This window comes from Drosophila biarmipes, chromosome 4 (assembly GCF_025231255.1).
Source record: "Drosophila biarmipes strain raj3 chromosome 4, RU_DBia_V1.1, whole genome shotgun sequence".
Lineage (NCBI taxonomy): Eukaryota > Metazoa > Arthropoda > Insecta > Diptera > Drosophilidae > Drosophila > Drosophila biarmipes.
This window is the reverse complement of record NC_066614.1, coordinates 269,825-289,339: the sequence shown is the minus strand read 5'-3', so window position 1 is coordinate 289,339 and position 19,515 is coordinate 269,825. Positions and strand designations below refer to the sequence as shown.

At 36.8% G+C, this 19,515-nt stretch overlaps 2 protein-coding genes and 1 long non-coding RNA gene across 6 annotated transcripts in view; 2 read left to right on the top strand and 1 right to left on the bottom strand.

Annotated features, from left to right (window-relative positions):
- The window catches only part of LOC108024904 (ADP-ribosylation factor-like protein 4A), a 57,020-nt gene that overhangs the window by 11,240 nt on the left and 26,265 nt on the right, over window positions 1-19,515 (top strand). The window contains exon 5 of one of the 4 annotated variants that reach the window (XM_017095074.3): window positions 72-402. The exons of the other annotated variants lie outside the window; for them this stretch is intronic. Within the exon in view, the coding sequence (XP_016950563.1) occupies window positions 72-128 (57 nt within the window). The 3' untranslated portion in view covers window positions 129-402. Of the gene's footprint in view, window positions 1-71; window positions 403-19,515 lie in introns of those variants that run through there. 4 annotated transcript variants of the gene reach the window in all.
- LOC108024905 (uncharacterized) lies at window positions 3,409-5,438 on the bottom strand. Its single transcript, XM_017095076.3, has 3 exons — window positions 5,165-5,438; window positions 3,801-3,921; window positions 3,409-3,715 (listed from the first exon to the last, which is right to left on the bottom strand). The coding sequence occupies exons 1-3, from the start codon at window positions 5,325-5,327 to the stop codon at window positions 3,529-3,531; spliced, it is 471 nt and encodes a 156-aa protein (XP_016950565.1). The 5' UTR covers window positions 5,328-5,438; the 3' UTR covers window positions 3,409-3,528.
- Window positions 17,392-19,319, top strand: LOC122817868 (uncharacterized). The gene is made up of 2 exons (XR_006367432.2): window positions 17,392-17,942; window positions 18,803-19,319. It is a non-coding gene; the product is annotated as an uncharacterized LOC122817868 (long non-coding RNA).

Below are 19,515 nucleotides of genomic sequence, written 5' to 3'. Positions count from 1 at the left end.
TATGTTTATAGTTTGTAAATAATTAATAGAAATATTTATTATTTAAAAATATAATTTTTTCTCACCCTTAGATTAAAAATGGCAGAGAAAATGTTCCTCCTCTACAATATCATACATTTTTGGCTTAAAGAACTAACCTTTCAATAGAATAATTAATCTGCACAACGAGTAAAGGGTAATTTACTCTAGGACCAAAATATAAAACACTTGACTAGCATAGTGGAATTTACCAGGTGTAATATTTTACATTGTAGTCATCATTATGTATCATCAGCGCTAAGAAAAACAAACTTGATGACTGATAACTGTTCCGACAGTAAAAACTTATTGTGTTGTTCTGTTGAAAGCGGCCATTTTCTTCACAGATAATAACAAATAAATTGGTTAGAGGATACCACCCAATTTGTGTTGTATTTTTAGGGGAGATAATGGTAAGGTAATTAGTAATTGCAACAAAAGATTTATTTCTCTAATCCTTCCAAATATTATTGAGTCTTTTCTTTGGTCAAAAAGTTTGGAGACAAGTACTCGGTAGAGCTGTAAAAGCATCGATAGTACTATCGATATTATCGATAGTGGCTGGGATGCGCTCTACCTCGATTTTTTGCAGAGTTGCAGAAGCGTCGTTCCAGAAAAAACAAAAAATTGATGAAAAGTGAAAAATTGACAAGTTTTTGGCAAAAAAAAGCAGGTAAATCAATATAATTAATTAGTGTACGTATATGTAAGTATTTCTTGTGTGTTTTGTTTAATAGATGACAACAACAACGACGTCAGTACAACGACTAAGCCAAGGAGGTGTCCGAGGTGTGGACGTTCTTCACACGTGATACAGATGGGACTGCTAGGTGCAATATATGTTCAAAGTCGTATCGTACCAGCGGAAATACGTCTAATTTGATAGTCTATCTGACGAGGAAGCACCCGGAGCACAAATTTTCAGAAATTCCCGTACCTAAAATAACTGCGTACTTTGAGAGCGCCAAGACGTAAACGTAAACATAGCATCGATATGGCAGTGGCAAAAATGATCGCCACGGCCGTTCAGCCCATTTCAATTGTTGAAAACGAGGGTTTTGTCAATCTCCTCAAAATTGTTGATCCCAAATACAAAGTACCAAGTCGGTACCATTTTCACGATATCTATCTAAAAAACATGCATTTAAGTAAGATCGCAAAACTTCAAGACATCTTATGCAAGATAGAATATTGTGCAATCACGACTGACGGATGGACATCAAAAGCGAACACTAATTATTTGACAATAACCTGCCACTTCATTAGTGATTTTGAGCTGAAGTCGGTGGTTTTGTCAATCATGCCTCTTGTCAATGAACATAACCGGGCAAAATATTGCACACACTTTGGAACTCGCGTTGAATGAATGGCATATTTAAAACAAAGTGGTTGATATAGTCACGGACAACGCAGCTACGATGTTAAATGCGTGCAAACTTCTTAAGAAGCGTCATTTGGGATGTTTCGCTCATACCCTAAATCTTGTAAAAGATGTTTTGTCCTCATCGCTTGTCAAGTCGGCACTTGGTAAGTGCAAAGCAATTGTGACGTATTTTAAAAGTAGCGCCACTGCTTATGCCAAATTAAAGAAGGCTCAAGGCGATAATCCATATAGCCTAATTCAAGAAGTGCCAACCCACTGGAATAGCGCGTTCAATATGCTGAAAAGATTTTTGCAACTGAAAAATGAAATCAGCTCAGTTCTGTTAAATACTCCGAAGTTGGAGCAGATGTTTAAAGCATAGGAGAATTTTTAGGTTTTCTAACTTATGAATAAAAAAAGTATATAAGTTAGTATTATAGTCAAAATCTTTTAAATTTTTAACCTATTTGTTTTTATGTGTGTTTAATAGTTTAATAAATTGTATTGTTTTTGTCGCAGCTGTATTCATACCTCGCAATTAAAACAATTGAAAATAAATACGCTTAAAATACAAAATGAACAAGAAAGGAAGCTAACTTCGGCAAGCCGAAGTTTGTATACCCTTGCAGCTATAAAAATAATTAATAATTTTATTAAAATGAATTCGAAATTCTTAAAAGTATCAAAATGTATATTCTCAATATTATAAAATAATATGTCAAAAAGCCCCAGGGCTATAATATGTTTCACATTATTTCCCACCAATTTTCCGATCGTTCCTATGACAGCTATATGATATGGTCTTCCGATTTTAATAAAATTTAAATTTAAATTCAGAACTAATTAAAAAATGTTATTTTTAAGCTTTCAAGTTATATGTTAAAAACACCAAAGATATAATTTTTTTATTTCATGTTTTTTCTACTAATTTTACCATCGTTCCTATGGCAGCTATATGATATAGTCGTCCGATTTTGATAAAATGTAATTCGTAATTCAAAACCAAATAAAAAATGTTATTTCCAAGCGTAGGAGGTTATAAGTTAAAAAACACCGAAGATATAATTTTTGAATATTATTTTACCACTAATTTTCCGATTGTTGCTATGGGAGCTATATGATATAGTCGGCCGATTTTAATAAAATTTGATACGAAATTCAGAACTAATTTAAAAATGTTTATCCAAGGTTAGAAAGGAATATGTTAAAAAACACGAAAGATCATTTTTTTTAAATTTTTACCCCGTTAGTTCCTATGGGAGTTATAAGATAAAGTTGTCCGATCCGGCTGGTTCCGACTTATATATTACCTGCAATAGAAAGAAGACTTTTGGAAAAGTTTCAGCCCGATAGCTTTAAAACTGAGAGACAAGTTTGCGTAGAAACGGACGGACAGGGGGACATGGCTAGATCGACTCGTCTTGTGACGCTGATCAAGAATATATTAACTTTACTGCGTTGCAAACTTCCGACTGAAATCATTATACCCTCTGCAAGGGTATAAAAATTAAATAATAATTCGATTGAACTATCGAAAATATCGATGGTTTGGACTATCACTATCGAAAACATCGAGTAGGGGCACTTTTTACAGCTCTAGTACTAAGCAGCCATACCAGATACATATGACTTCGATACAGAATTTTTTTTTAATTCTATTCGCAATTCTGAGACATTAAAATATTCCCAATAGTTGGGCTTCCTGCGCAGCGCAAGTTTGTTTCAGCGAAAATCTGTAGCGCCTACAGTTTTGAAACAAAGTTTTAACTGAAATGTGTTTGTATCATCAATACCTATCGACTGACCTAAAAAAAAAACGCCCTCTCTACGCCCACAAACGGTTTACACGCTTAAATCGGTCTGCCGCCCATAACATCTACAGAAATAACCGGTAGGTGGCGCCCTAAAATATAGCTTTGCTGCTTATATATCCATTACCCTTTTGCACCCCTGTAACAGGTATTTGATAGTCGAGGCACTCGACTATAGCGTTATGGCATGTTTTTAATTATGGTAACTATTCGAGATTTTTTAGGAGTGCAAGAATATAGTTTTTATTAGGTTGTTTTTTTTTGACTAAAGCAAAACATGTACTTATAGTATTTTGATACATTTATGTTCAATTAGCCCAGCCTTATTTTCGTAAGTCACTCAACATTCTTTTTGTCATTTTCCTTTCCAACCTCAGGATATTCCAATGCAACGCCAGGCTCACATGTGAAGATGGGGCAGCAGTAAGGAAACGAAGCCGTTTTATTTGTCTTCTCAGTGTCCAACTTACATTTGTCGTTTGCCAGTGGCAATGGGCCACAGTCTTCTACTAGTTCCAAAAGCCTAAGAACAAATGTAATATTATTTTCTATTGAAATTAATTTATAATCGTTACAGTAACAAAATATAAATTTTGTTAATACTTTACTTTGTTTCATTTTCCTCATTTTGCACGCAAGTAGAACGACCGCAGAACGGAGTTAAGTCCCAAGTCTTCCCTGGTTCAACAGTAGCGCATCGAGTGGAAGCAAAGCACATCGCCGGAAAATCTAAAAAAAAAGTTTTGTGACTTTTTTAATGTTCTTATATTTTTTGAACTGTCACAAGGATATTAAAAAGAGTGGCGAAGGCAGATATTTTCTTGGGTGGTTGGGTTTTTATAATTTTTACACTCGTTACTCGTAGAAAAAGTATTCTTTATCAGGATCACTAGCCAACACAGCTATAAAAAAAATCTAGCAGAACGCAGACGTCTTGGAAACTATACAAACATGGCTAGTTCTACTCGGCTAGTAATCTTTATCAAGAATATATATACTTCCGACAAAACACGGAGATGCTATACAAAATTTTCTTAAAACATTACGAAAAAGAATCCTATAAAATGGTTAAGTCTTTTTTCTGGTCTAGGGGTCACACTATACCGGGAGCTAACTTCATTCTTCTTGGAGCATTTTCATTGTTTATTGTCAGCATGGTCATGTAAAGTATGCTGACCGGACTTCCTACAGCATCAGCGGAACAACCCCTTTCCCTAACCTACTCTTGTTGTCATATTGGTATGCGCAGTTAAATAGCATGCGTCCGGAAGATGCTGGTAAGGTGGAGAAGAAGTCGTCGATGTTTCTGTGTTATTATGAACAACTTTGTTATTTTAAATTTAACTTCATTATACCACAAGATCTTTTTTGGAATATCTCAAATTCCCTTGTTTTCTATTTGTCTTGCTTTGGGCATTAACAATAAATTCTGATACTATCTGTCACACTACAGAGAATAGGATAACTAGTCAAACTGTTAAAAGATTTAAGTACAAGGCTTAAAAAAACGTTGTTATAAACTGCACCTAAAATGGACAAAGTAAAAATAAAGAAGGGCTAAGTTGCTTTTAACCAATTAACAAACTCAACTCATAATAGTTTACTTTAAAATGAATGAAATGATTTAATAATAAAAAGATCGTAAACTAAAAAATTAAAGTTACAGGCTAACTATTTTTAGTCACTATCTCCGTTACAATTTTTCTATAAAAATCATTCATAATTAAGCCTTGATAAGCTGTTTAAGGATGACTCATCGAATAGATGGGACGGATGGATTTTTGCATTATGCATTTATGTGTGTCAGAAAGGGATTAATAGGCAATATGAAATATTTTATTACACATGTACATTTTTCAATGTAAAATCTTGTTCGCTTAATTCAAATAACATTTTTACCTGTAGAATACTATTGAAATTATTCAATACATCTATCGTGTGTAAGTAGCAAAATAATTTGTTTACTACGTACCTCTCAGAACATCAGCAGGAATAAGGCGTTTAAAAATTCGTATTTCACCAACATTGGCAGTTTCATCTTTCAACACTTTTTGTTCAGCCGCAATACAAAAAGGAGCTATTAGAGTTAAGAGTAAAATGAGGAGCAAAATATCAAAATGAAAATGGAAACCCATTTTACAGATCCAGAAAAGCGGCAGTCCTTTTTAAATTATGATTAAAACTAAAAAGAATTTGGTCACAAGTTTTAACTACTACAATTGAACACAACCAGTCTGCATGTAGCGAAAGTTAACAATAAATGAAAACCACTGACAAGACACACCTATACTTATGGAAAGTTTATACATATATAAAGCGGTTACCTGAGTCAAAGCTTTTGTGCTGGTTTGAATACGGCTTTGAAAGTTGTTACTTCAATAATAAAAATCAGAGCCAAGCTTTGTGCTTTGGCCCGGTTTTATCAGCTAGACGTCAAGTGGCATACTTATCAATATAGATATAGGATATATTTGTACATATATACTTACTTATTTATTTTCAGCGGTAAATGCCTTTGTTACTTTTTATTTATGTTTTAAAATATATGTGTTTATTGACTAACTTTGGTCTCAATTATTGGTGGGTAATTGAGAGAGTGGTACTACGAAAAGAAAAAAGCCACAGAAAATGCTAAAATCGATGCCATAGACTATTAAATACTCGTTACTCAGCCAATAGTGCGATGGAGACGCGCAGCGAAGGGACGTTTCACCTCAATATCGTTACCTGGAATCGATTTTTCTTGTTTTTACGGTCCATGAAAATTTGGGGGGTAGACAGTCTTTAGAGTGGGCGTGTGGACAGACATAGCTACATCGGCTAGTGATACTGATTAAGATATAATATTCTATTTAGGGTTGGAAACGCTTCGGCCCACCGAATCCACTTATCCGAGTTACTCGTGGAAAGAAAGTTCTCAACAATGTACCCGAATTAAATAATTTACATACTTAGGGATTTTAAATAAAAAACATTTTTATTTTTTTTCCATTATTCATTATTTTGACCCTATAAAATATACCTTTCAGTTCAAAAATTTTATTCGCAAAAGGCCTGCTGAATCACCATAAAAATGTCAGCTTTTTACGAGTGACGTACCCATGACACTCATGAATACTTTCGAAATCAGTCGTGATTTTACAAAAGCGTTATACGTATTTCTCGTATGGGTGTTAAGCTCGTAACACATAAACTAGCTTGCGAAATTCAGAATATGTCCTATGAGATATCACAAATAGAAATTTATAAAATAAAAAAGATAAATATTTATAAAAAAAGAGTAAAAGGCTATACTAGGTTCGTCGGAAAGTAACAGGTAGAAGGAATCGTTTCCGTCCACCTAGTGATGTCCTTCTGTTCATCCGTCCGTATGTCCATATAAATTCTAAGATCTCTTTCGCAACGCAAGTTTATTTCAGCAGGGTGCCACGCATACTATAAAGTTCACAAACCGGACAAACTTCGGCTTGCCGAAGTTAACTTTCTTTCTTGTTTAACAAATAACCTTCTAAGCTTGGTAATAATATTTTTTAATAAGTTCTGAATTTTGTATTTAATTTTATCGGAATCGGACTACTATATCATATAGCTGCGTTTTTGACATAATATCTTATACTATTGGGAATATAATTATTTGTATTTTTAGAAATTTCGAATTAAATGTAATAAAAATCGGATGACTTAACATATAGCTCCAAGAAACGAGAAATAATGAAATAATTATATGTTTTTAATATCACTGAAGCAACATTTCTGAAAAATTTAACATGTTATTAATGATTATTTCTTATATCTGCAAGGGTATACAAACTTCGGCTTGTAGAAGTAAACTTCCTTTCTTGTTCTTTCGTTTTATTTTATTATTGTCACACTTTTCCTGTACCTAATCCGCAGAAATTGACGCCGATTATTTTTTAGTAATTAGGTTAGTGATGAAAATAATTAATATATCAAATTTTCAGGGCTTAAATTAAACTTGACTTCAAGGGACAGAGGGGAGTCGGAACTTCGAGGTACGTGCCGGGCTTATCGGGCGGTGAGTTGCAGCGGTGTGGTGGTTCAAAGCTTGATGGATCAGGCCAGGACGCTACAACAGCCATAATTGCTGGTTCGCAACCTTGAAAATATAGCTTTAAAATGGAACGTCAGGTGAAGGCAAGTTTGAGTAAAACGCCAGGGCAGAGCTTAAGTGGCTCTCCCGCCACTGTTGAGTAGAGATCTGCAGCCATTGTTGAATGAAAATCTGGAGCTGGATTCGGCTGAGTCAGTGACGCGTTGAAATCTGGTAATAGAAAAACAAGTCACACTCAGTACAAACAGTAAAACGCCAACCTATTCGACACCATGCATTGTGATGACTACTTTGCAGCCAGGTAATGGAAGCACCGTGGGAATTCCAATGCACCTTAATTGCACTGCGTGGAGGATGAAGCGCGACCATAGTCAAGTCGCTTATACACCCGAGTAACGTTCAGACTGTAACGGATTAGGGTATTATACGCCAGAACCAGTCAGAAGGGCCAGGTTTGGTTCGAGGATTATTCCAGGGGCTGTCCAATTCGCGAGGGGCAACACATTATCAAGGACTGTATGGAATTCAACCATGCTAGACCAGCAGCCCGTATAGAGCTTGCAAGAAAGCATTAGACTTGTTTCTTGTGCCTGCAGAACGGTTACATGTCCAGGTTCTGCAAGAGAAACGGGAAGTGTAACGTCTATGGATGCCAGATAAGGCATCACTACCTTCTGCATGACGGTGTGGGCAACCCCAAACGGCCATCGTAACTCAATGGTCGACCATGGCCAAATAAAAGGAGCAATCGCGGTCGCATGGTACACGGATGCATGGCGCAAGCGCGACGAAGGACGAATTGAATGCCACAACTAAGCCTCGGAGCAGAAGGACCTTATACAACCACCACCAAACTTGGATGAGTGGTTTTTGGGCTTGTAAGAAGTCGGATTTTTTCACGAATCCAGAGATCGAGTCAACGACTATTTCGAAATAGAGAAAATTAGGCGATGCACGGGCTTTGGGAATCCAAACTGGATTGCTGTGGAAAGATGATAAAGTGAGCCTGCCAGACAGCTATAACATGGCACTCAAGAGACTTGTCGACATTGAAAGTAAGATAAGACGGGATGCCAACTTTGGGCGGGCTTACAACTTGATCATGGAGGCCTACGTCAACAAGGGTTATGCACGGCGCCTGAAGCAGCATAAAGGATCTCTGAATTCAGTTCCACTCAAAGGCCCACAACAGTTCAAGTCTCTGCCAGCCGTGATCTTCCATTTTCGGGAAGGAGCAGTCGGACCACACAGACATAAAGGAGAAGTTTTATCAGGTGCTGAGCCCCACGATAGATACGCGCGAGATTTCTGTTGAGGAATGGAGATGACCGCCGAGATTCAGATCTGTACGAAATGGTGGTGATGACGTTCGGAGCGGCTTGTTCGCCGTGCTCAGTGAAGACCATAAATCCTTCAAGATACGTCCAAGCAGAACATTGCGCGGTGCAGGCCATCAGTGCGTATCACTGGCACCCAGCGACGGATGACTTTAAATTCAGCGTAAAATACCACCAAGACCACCAAGAGCAAATTCTTAAGTCTAGCTATGACGACATTCGACCCGATAGGATTCTTGAGCTTCTTCATGGTAACCGCCAAATTGCTGATGAACGAGGTTTGGAGGAGAGGAGTTTAATGAGACGAGCCGCTGATAAGTTAGCCAAAGCGTTTGAGAACTGGAGGCTTGAAATGAATTACGTGAGCGATTTCCGCTGTCCACTCTACTTCTTTGGCACGGGATGCGTACGTGAACTGCAGCTACATTTGTTTGTGGACTCCAGCCGATCGGCGTTCGCAGCAGTTGCATTTTGTAGGGCGACTTATGACGACAATGATGTGCCGTCTTACTTCATGTGTTCCAAGACGAAATGCTTCCCGATGAACTATCCCACGCCTGGAGCTCCAAGCAGCCGTATTAGGAACCAGGCAGACGGTCAGGTTCATACGATCCTAATCCTCAGGTTTATACGACGGTGTCGTGGATTAAAGGACGAGTGTGAGGTCGAGGTCTTACAGCTTCTGAGTGCTTGGAGGCAGAACGGAAACTGATAGAGCCCGTCAGTCAGTTAAGAGGACGCCCTTGGAAGATATTCCCCTTTCCTATTTCATAATTTGGAATTAAAATTTTTAAGCATCAGATAATTAAGTCAAAATAAAATACACGGCAACGACCTGCAAGGGGTTATAAACTTCGGCTTGCTGAAGTCAGTTTCCTTTCTTATTTTAAAAATCAATTATAAAATAGGATCTCCATTCACTTTTGCTGTAATTTACAGCAAATGGTTAATCAGGACCAAAACAACATAATCTTCAAAATCATGGTATTTTTGGCAAACTTTCATAGATAAATGGCCATATTTTCATAATACAGTGGAATCATAGCCTCTTATCATTTCCCCGAAAACTGAAAAAATTATCTTTTTTAATTTTTAGCTACTTTTAAAGGCGTTTTAATGTTTAATTCATATTTATATATACATGATTTGCTTGCACTTTTTCTACCAAATCTCTTTATTGCAATCTGGAAGGAAATGTTAAGAAGAAGGAAATGTTAAATTTACCTATGGCCATAGCTATATGATAATAGTCGTCCGATTTTGATGAAATTTAATTCAAAATTCAGCAATAATTAAAAAAATTGAGTTTCAAGTTTAGAAAGTTATAAGATAAAAAACACCAAAGATATAATTTTTTTTAACATTTTTTCCCCGTTAGTTCCTATGGGAGCTATAAGATATAGTTGTCCGATCCGGCTGGTTCCGACTTATATACTACTTGCAAACGAAATAAAACTTTTAGGAAAGTTTCAGCCCGTTAACTTTAAAACTGAGAGACTAGTTTGCGTAGAAACGGACGGACAGACGGACATGGCTAGATCGACTCGTCTTGTGACGCTGATGAAGAATATATATACTTAATGGGGTCAGAAACGTCTCCTTCGATCGAGGCAAAATTGGCGGCACAGCAAATGGCACATCAGGCGTGTGACTTACGCGTGCATGGAATTCCATTTATTGAGGGGGAAACTTGAAGAAACTTGAAGGTGTTGTATAACCAGCTCTGTTTCTCACTTAAACTAACACCGCCACCGAAAATCATGGAGCTATTCCGGGACAGAAAAGCACAAAACTCTTCTGTAGACCCGGTGGGCATAGCACTCTGCTGCGCTGTATCGGAGCTTATCGCCGCACAGCAAAACAACAACTTAGCTTGCATATGATGGGCTTCGACTCTCAAACCGCTCTCTACGTTAACGAGCAGCTTGAGAGAGCACTATGTAATTTTTAAAGAGGCATGAAGCTTAAAAAGCGCAGACTGCTCTCTGCTGTGTCTGCCCGCAGAGGCCTAGTCCACGTCCGGTGCAGTGAGAATCAGTGAGAATCAGCTTTTAGCGCTCTCGCAAGACCTTGGCGCTGACAAGCCAGCTTTCCCTCTTCCGTCACGCTCTGCATCTTCGTCATCTGCCATAGATGGAATCTTCGCGAATTGTGAAGGAATTTCGGCGCTGATATGTTCCTGTATCCTAATCTAATTATAACTAGGTACTTTACATTCGTATATTCTCTCTTTATAGATTTAAGATTTTTCTAACTCTTAAAATTACGACTCTTTTTATTAGTTACTCACTCTCTCTCAAGACTCTTTTTTCTGCTTAATAGTGGTGCGTGGACTAATTATTATAGCAAAAGCAATAGGTGCGTAGGAGTTACTGATTGTCTGCTTTGTTTGTGATGGATGACAATGTATGCACGCCGAGTTCGAGTGTATGCCATATTAAAGCGCAAAGCTTAGTAAATATAATTAAAGAATTTAGGTATTTGTTAATTCAAATATCGATGTTATATGTTTGTCCGAAAAGTAGTTTTCGTCTTATGTTCAGACCGAGGCAGCCACGCTGTAAGTAATCGTCTCAATTCAAAGTTCCTCTGTAAACATCCGAGTGATAGTTCCGTTGAATGGATATTTGTTCAGATCACAAATACTTTATACTCATTAAAAAGTTTGATAGGCTGCTTTTATAGACCACACCGATTTATTGGCTATCAAAATTTAATTGACATATTATCCTCTATATCTATCTCTTATTCGGATGTTATCCTTGCTGCGGATTTCAACAGCAATATGCTAAGGGAAAATAAATTATCGTCTTAAATTTAGTAAACTTATCAGTACCTACAAATTTTTCATACCACTGTGAAACACTACTTGAATTATTTTTTGTAACTGACTGTGATAAAATTTCCATGTATAGTCAACTTTTAATGCCAAAGTTTTCAAAACACGATATAATTTATTTAATTTATAATATTAATACAGACTTAACTGAAAAAATATTTACTACGCCTTGCTAAGTGCCGAATGTAATTTATGTGACTGGGTCTCTATTTATGACTATACAAATATTAATTCTCACTGTCTTACAAGATAATACGAGTATAACTTACTTGTGACAAAAATAACCAAGGCTCATGAAATTCCATGGTTTAGTTTAGCAATTAAGGTACTTATTGACAAACGGGGTACTGCATTTAAAAAATGGAGCGATATAAGACAGGCCAGCACGCAGTGCAATATAAAACTTTAAGAAAAAAGTTTCACAATTAATAAATCAAGAGACATAAATATTTCTCTAACAGATTTACTAGGGCAACAACGAATCAGCAGAAATGGGCTGATATTAAGAAGGCATTGGTAAATCCAACACCACCCGATACGATGCCAATCCTGATGAACTTAATACCCTTTATACCCTTGCAGAGAGTCGGACAACTATATCTTATAGCTCCCATGGGAACTATCGGGGAAAAAATGTTTAAAAAAAATGATATTTTCGGTGTTTTTTAACATATAACCTTCTAAGCTTGGAGATAACCATTTTTAATTAGTTCAGAATTTCGAATTCAATTTTTATCGAAATCGGACGACTATATCATATTGCTGCCATATGAAGGATCGAAAAATTAGTGGTAAAATAATAAGAAAAAATTATCTTTGGGTTATTTTAAACATATAGCTTTCTAAGCATGGATATAACATTTTTAAATTAGTTCTGAATTTTGAATTACATTTTATCAAAATCGGATACCTATATCATATAGCTCCCATAGGAACAAACGGAAAATTAGTGGCAAAATAATATGGAAAAATTATATCTTCGGTGTTTTTTAACGTATAACCTTCTACGCTTGGAAATAGCATTTTTTATTTGGTTTTGAATTAAACTTTTACAAAATCTGACGACTATATCATATAGCTGTCATAGGAACGATCCGAAAATTGGGTGGGAAATAATATGAAACAAATTATAGCTTTGGGGGTTTTTGACATTATCTTATAATATTGGGAATATACATTTTTATATTTTTAAGAATTTCGAATTCAATTTAATAAAATTATTAATTTTTTTTATAACTGCAAGATATACAAACTTCGGCTTGCCGAAGTTAACTTTCTTTCTTGTGAGACTGTAAAGTACCTGATGTACCCGATCAGATGAGGAATTATTTAAAAGCTAACAACATTCTAACTGATAAGCAATGAGGATTCCGTGTTGGCAGAAGCTGTAAAACAGCTATAATAAAAATAGTTGGTAGGGTAAAAATGGATACTGACAACATAACATTTTTGACTCTTTTAGATTATAGTAAAGCATTTGATAAGGTAAATCACGAAATTTTTTGTATTAAGTTAAAACGTCTATGTAATTTCGCGCGTGCATCAGTGCAACTAATTTGATGTATGAATGTAAATGATTTACCTAGTAATATGTCGAGCCGTGAAGTACACATGTATGCCTATCGTCCAGAAATCACTTCTAAGTCACTTCTGGAAGATAGAAAGAAGATAGTACACATTTTACAAAAACAAAATATACATATATCACTTCTGGAAGATAGAAAGGCGATAGCGCACATTTCGAACGCAAAGAAGTGCCTTCGATAGTTAGACGATACAAAAACAAAGTTACTGGGAAAAAGGAGGACACGATAAGTGCCGTTACCCTTTATTTCTGAAAATTCCTCTCCCTTTTTACCTACGCTGTTGTTTTTCGACCGAGCGTCAGTTTATTGCGCAATTTGCTTGTGATCAGTCCAGTTTTTCATAAAATTTGTGTGTTGCTTTGTTTTTCGGAATTTTTAAAATTAATTTAAAATTAAAAACACATTAAAACTTCGGCGATATCGCATTCGGATCGCGGAAGTCACTCCCGTCGGGAAGAAATGTGCCACTTCGGCGGCACTTCTCGAAGTCACTTCGGCGACACTTCCAGGAGTGACTTCGGCGACACTTCAAGAAGAGTCGCCGAAGTGACTTTCCGAAGTGGCACATTTCTTCCCGACGGGAGTGACTTCCGCGATCCGAATGCGATATCGCCGAAGTCACTTTTGGAAGTTACTTAAAAGTGACTTAACAGACGCTTGTAGAATATACCAGAAGGGCCTTTTTCATTGGGAATCTTGGAAATCTTGAATAAAAAAACTTGTTTTTACATGTTAGGCAATATTTTGCATTTATTTTTTCGATAAGGTCTTTGAGCACTTGTAGACACGGTCCTTGGCATATCGGAAATAATAATAATATGCTTAATAATATTATTTATGTCCAGCTTCGTTCACATGAGAAATTTAACAATAACTATTTCTAAAATAAACAAAAGCAACATTTTTTTATATTTAAAATAAAAGTAAATTTGGAGGAATTACCTTTTATAATTAGGTGGAGAATCTTTGAGATAAAATGCTGCTTAATAATATTATTTATGCCCAGCTCCGTTCACAAGAGAAATTTAACAATAACCATTTCTGAAATAAATAAAACTAAATTTGGAGGAATTACCTTTTATAATTAGGTGGAGAATCTTTAAATGCTTATTTCTCTTCAATCGAGCCAGGTATTGTAAAAATATCTTGAAGTAATTGTACAGCTTCACGTAAATTCGCACTCTTCGTTGAGTTGGACATTTTAATGTGTTACACAATTTTAAAAATTCCGAAAAACAAAGCAACACACAAATTTTATGAAAAACTGGACTGATCACAAGCAAATTGCGCAATAAACTGTCGGTCGAAGGACAACAGCGTAGGTAAAAAGGGAGAGGAATTTTCAGAAATAAAGGGTAACGGCACTTATCGTGTCCTCCTTTTTCCCAGTAACTTTGTTTTTGTATCGTCTAACTATCGTCCAGAAGTGTCTCAGAAGTTACTTCTTCGCGACCGCGACCCATTTGTTTTTGTAAAATGTGCGCTATCGCCTTTCGCGATCGAAATGTGCTCTATCGCCTTTCTATCTTCCAGAAGTGACTTAGAAGTTACTTATACGCGATATATGTATATTTTGTTTTTGTAAAATGTGCGCTATCGTCTAACTATCGCCCAGAAGTTACTTAGAAGTTACTTCTGGACGATAGGCGATAGAATTATCGCCTTTTTGCTTGCAGGGTTGTTAGCCAGTGGACGAAAGTCAATGGGCTTGGCTTAAACCCAAAAAAGTGTAAATGTCTTGTTGTAGGTAAAAGAAGGATAGCTCCCGATGTATTGCCAAAATAAAATAAATAAAAAAATAAACAGACGCAAATGCAATTTTACGGAGCATAGTGATGACTATGAAAGTCCACTTGATTCTATCATTGGCCAACGATTGTGTTACATTGCTTTGTGCTCCTGCGGTGCATCTCATCTAAAGCGTGTTTGGGATCAACTAAATTCGTTCCATTGTCGCTGAAGATCTGTGAGCACTTTCCTCGAAGGGACATGAAACGCCGAAGACATGCCAGGAATGTGTCTATGCTAAGATCGGTGGCCATTTCCAAATGTATGGCTGATGTTACAAGACAAAAAAAATAGGCATATGTAGACCTTAGTTTTTCGGATTGCGCCCTTTACTTTCTTTGAGTATGAATGGTCGCGTAATCATTCATATCTTACCATTTGTCAGCGTTAGAGATTTAATGTCCTTGGTCTTTTGGATGATGCGTAAGGCGTAAGCTACAACGCGTACCAGTTTTGTGCTTCGATTGTTGACCATGAGCACACTTCCTGAGTGGTTGGTTAATGCGGTGGTCTTCACTCGAGTGGCGCAGTCCGCCGGATTCTCCTTTGTGTTTACATATGTGGTGACATGCGTTGCGCAGTAAGGCTTCGAGTATTTCTGAGGTTCTATTGGCTGCAAATGTTTTGAGCTTAGGTGGTGGATGTCAAAGCCAAGCCAAGACTATGGTTGATTCGCACCATGCATGCACTTCAATGTCCTTGTGTTTTAGTGTAGCTTGGCTGATAGGAACAGTCGACTCAGTATCAAAGCGCCACACAGCTCGAGACGCGGTAGAGACTGCTGCTTCAGCGGAGCAACTCTGGTTTTTCCTGCTATGAGCGAAACAGATACAGTGCCATCTGCTTGCACCACTGGGCTATAGATGACTGCGTAATATGGCTTGATGGAGGCATCTGAAAATCCATTAATTGTTTTCATCATTGTTTTGGACAAACCGTGGCAGGCGCAGATCTCAAAGTATGTGTAGGTCTTTGCGTCATTTATTCCACCACATCTGCAATTTTCGGAAGAAGTTCCGTGTCCCAGCCGAGATCGCGCAGCCACTATTCTTGGAACACAATTTTAAACTGCACCAACTGGTGAAAGGATACCCAGTGGGTCAAAGATGCGGCCACATCTGACAGCACTTGGCGTTTAATGTTGTCCGGATTTGTTGTAAGCAAGCTTTTATAGTATAACATATAGTCTTCTGGATCCCAATGAATTCCCAGAACCTTTGCTGTAGAAGGCGTCAGTTGCAGAGAGCTTTGTCGGCGCTACGTGTTGAATTCGAAACCCATTTATCAAGTTGCATGCCTGCACGTTTCATCAGTAGAATCAACTCTTTCTGACTGTGTATGAGCTCCTTCACGGTATGTGCTTCCATCACACAGTGGGTCCAATAGCTCTGCTAGCAGAATTTAATTAATAACTTTAGTAAATTACTAGATATTTTAATGAAACTTTGTACTAACAGTTTTTAATTCATTTTACGTATTTTCTCCAAATTCCAATGTCCTACGTTAGGTATTTATCATAGCTCCCATACAAATGTAAAAAAACCATATTCAACAATATAAATGTTCACATTTTTTTTTTTTAATTTTTAAGTGTATTATTTTTTAATTTACATTTTAACTAATGAGTTTATTTTCTATATATTATTCGCTACTATTATTCGGAACCTGAAGATTCTGAATCATAATTTAAATGTGGGAATTTATTAGCAATTATTATCAGCAACAACCATATCAAATTTAATAGATTTAACCGAATTTGTTGACATTTTAGACAATGATGTTATTAGTGGATCAGAAGTCACGAGTAATGCGTGCATAACATCTTCCATTGTATTAGATCTATTATTCTTTCGAGAATGATTCTCCCGTATATTCGGGAAATCCTTATTCCTGGCTTCCAGGGCTTCTTCAGACATCATGCCAATAGGAAGACCCACATGCTTTATGATGTCTGCACCATGAATTAAAATCTTATGGACAGATGAATGCATATAAAACCATGGATACAATTCGACAAACATTGATTTCATGGCATACGAACTAAATGCATCGATATTGATTTTGTAGCCACAAGTTTATGCACGCAGAATAACACTAAAATTATAAATGAGTGCCTCGCTAACTCCTGTGATGCGTGGTACCAATTCAGGTTGACTGAAAAATCGTCTAGCTGTATTACCATTGTTGGTATTGCCACTACCAGCCATTGGTATGTCCACTAAAATGCCCATTTCTTTCCTTAGTTCGGACTGTATTTTTAATTTTCTAGCTTCCACCTCTGGCTTATCTGTGCCGCGAACTTGCCATTTTTTAATGGAAAGTCTGTATGATAAATGTAAACACATTCAAAGAATCTAATCTACGCATGAAGACTAGATAAGCCATATTTTAATAGATCTGGATCAATCGGGTAACGCTTCACCAGATCCAAATTGTTCATGTCTTTTGGTTCTGCTCTACAAATTCAGCATGTCTGTGTGGATGCTTCTGCCAGAACACCAAATGTTTTACCCTCCACCAATGTCAGATGAAATTCATGGAGTATGGTATATGAGCTTGTCAGTGTTGGCTTGATCGACGTTATTTGGCTTTTAACATTGTCAGTCTCCAAAGTTATTAATTCACTTGTCTCTTTCTGACAAATGAGTTTTATGGGACGACAATAGCGGGTTGATGAAGGTCTCGTGTTCTTCCACAATATTGTCGAACCAAGCTGAACTTGTAATGGTACAAGGCAAACAGTAAATAAATGCTCATCGACCATACTTGTTTCACCATCTTGAAACTTTTGGCGATAGGTCGCGTGGCCACTGCTTCCATCGCAGCCCCATTTGTAAATTGCAGTCAAACTTCTGATATTATTTTCCCCTGCAACATGATTTTCAACAACCCGCGAGTGCGCATTTATGATACGGTTTACCGTATGGTCTACTAAATTCTGTAGAGTTATTTCAGCGGAATAATCGGTTACTTTTAGTACGTCTGGTTAACACATAATCTTTGCTTTTTGCAGCCTTTGGTAGTTGGGGTATATATCTCCATTCCTCTCTTTGGCACTTATTCGCGTAAGCTGGTATGTATGTTTTGTGTGGTCCCAAAATCTACATACAGTGCAAGCGCTTCATCAGGTGAGAAAGGAACAGGTAATTTCACTGGTGTGTCCAATGACTTCTTTATTTGTTGTCCAGCACTCTCATCTGTATTAAGTGTGGCAACAATTTCTGAAGCTGTTCGCTTTCCATATTTATACAAACTGGAGCTTGTAGCCACCATCAATTGTTCACAAGTTGCTTGTTCCATAAGAGTAGACACTTGTTTGATCTGCACCTTAGGGCACAAATCACCAAAATCCTATTTAGGCCTACCAATATCTGATGTTGACGTGAAATTATATAAAATGATCGGCATATCAAGCCATTTCTGATTTTTCTTCTCAAAAAACTTAGTGTTGTAATGGCACCTGCAAAACAGAACACGCTTCGGGACTGACATTTCACCTAAAAAGTGCAATAATCTTAAGAGTTGGACGTAGTTGGTTATCATTTTGGACATTTTCACATCACAAGAACCCACACTTTACATAAATACTAAAATTAGTTTGAATATGATTGAATAACGTTAGTTATAGTCCAATGAAGTTAGTAAACTGCTCAAAGCCAAATCTTGCAAAAGCAACTTACAAATTACACATTTTTTAGATGTACATGGAAGGACAGGTTACGAACATACAATTTATATTTAGTACATACCTTATTTTAAGGAAAACAAAAGTTATTTATATCAAAATACTCAAATATATCACTTGTTTTGATTATTTAAAATGAATCACAAATAACCTCAAAACTTTGTCTAGACACGTGCCGCAAATAGGTTAAGTTTCAAAGATCGCAGCCGATCAGAGATGCACTGAAAAGCTCATTAAAAAGCTTTTTTGAGCTTTGCAGAGTATTATTAATCAAATAAAATCAAAACTCAACGTATTTTTCAGAAGTAAAAAATCGACTTTTATTCCGCTTGATATCTCATTGGATCCACTGTGCGTCAGTTCGTCGACCACAAAAAACTGCTCTTTCAGGATCCTGGCAGCGGAAGGAAACACGTGTTTATGGTCGGGGGCTAACTGATCCAGGACCCTTACTGCCCGAAATGGTGCGCAGGATGTGCCGTATGTAGCGGCTTGCGAACCAATAACCTCTGCGTGAAGCAGAGAGTGGTGCCGATTGTGGCAAAACTTACATGTGAATTTGCCATTACAGGGATTTTTTCTTAAAATAAGATAAAATCCAGCAATCCCTTTTAGTTTGTACAATTTCAGTGGCTTTGTTCGTCATCTTGCGCAGAACTATTACATCTGCGACGCTGTTAGCAAACACGTAATGCTTGCCCTCGCAAGACTTCTTGCTGCCTTCAACAGTTTCAGCTGATCCATGTTAATTAGGAACTAAATCTGGCGAAAATGACCACAGATATGGTGTTGAATAAAAAATTGTACTTATTAATTTTTATTGGACTGTATTTCCTTTATTGCATTATCCTAAAAAATCTCTAAGTGCACCAAAATATATCAAAAAATGGTAAGGATAGTATTTCATATACCGTAGGGATAATAAGATTCAAATTTAAATAACGGCTGCAATGCCCTTATCAGTATATATATTTTTAAATTTGTTCTTCCCAAGCATTTAAAACCTTTTCAAATGG

Coding starts and splice junctions, on each gene's coding strand:
- LOC108024905 (XM_017095076.3), bottom strand. CDS start 5,327: ATGGGTTTCCATTTTCATTTTGATATTTTGCTCCTCATTTTACTCTTA. Junction 3,922..5,164: donor TCCTGCTGATGTTCTGAGAG/GTACGTAGTAAA, acceptor CTTTTTTTTTAG/ATTTTCCGGCGATGTGCTTT. Junction 3,716..3,800: donor AATGAGGAAAATGAAACAAA/GTAAAGTATTAA, acceptor ATTTGTTCTTAG/GCTTTTGGAACTAGTAGAAG.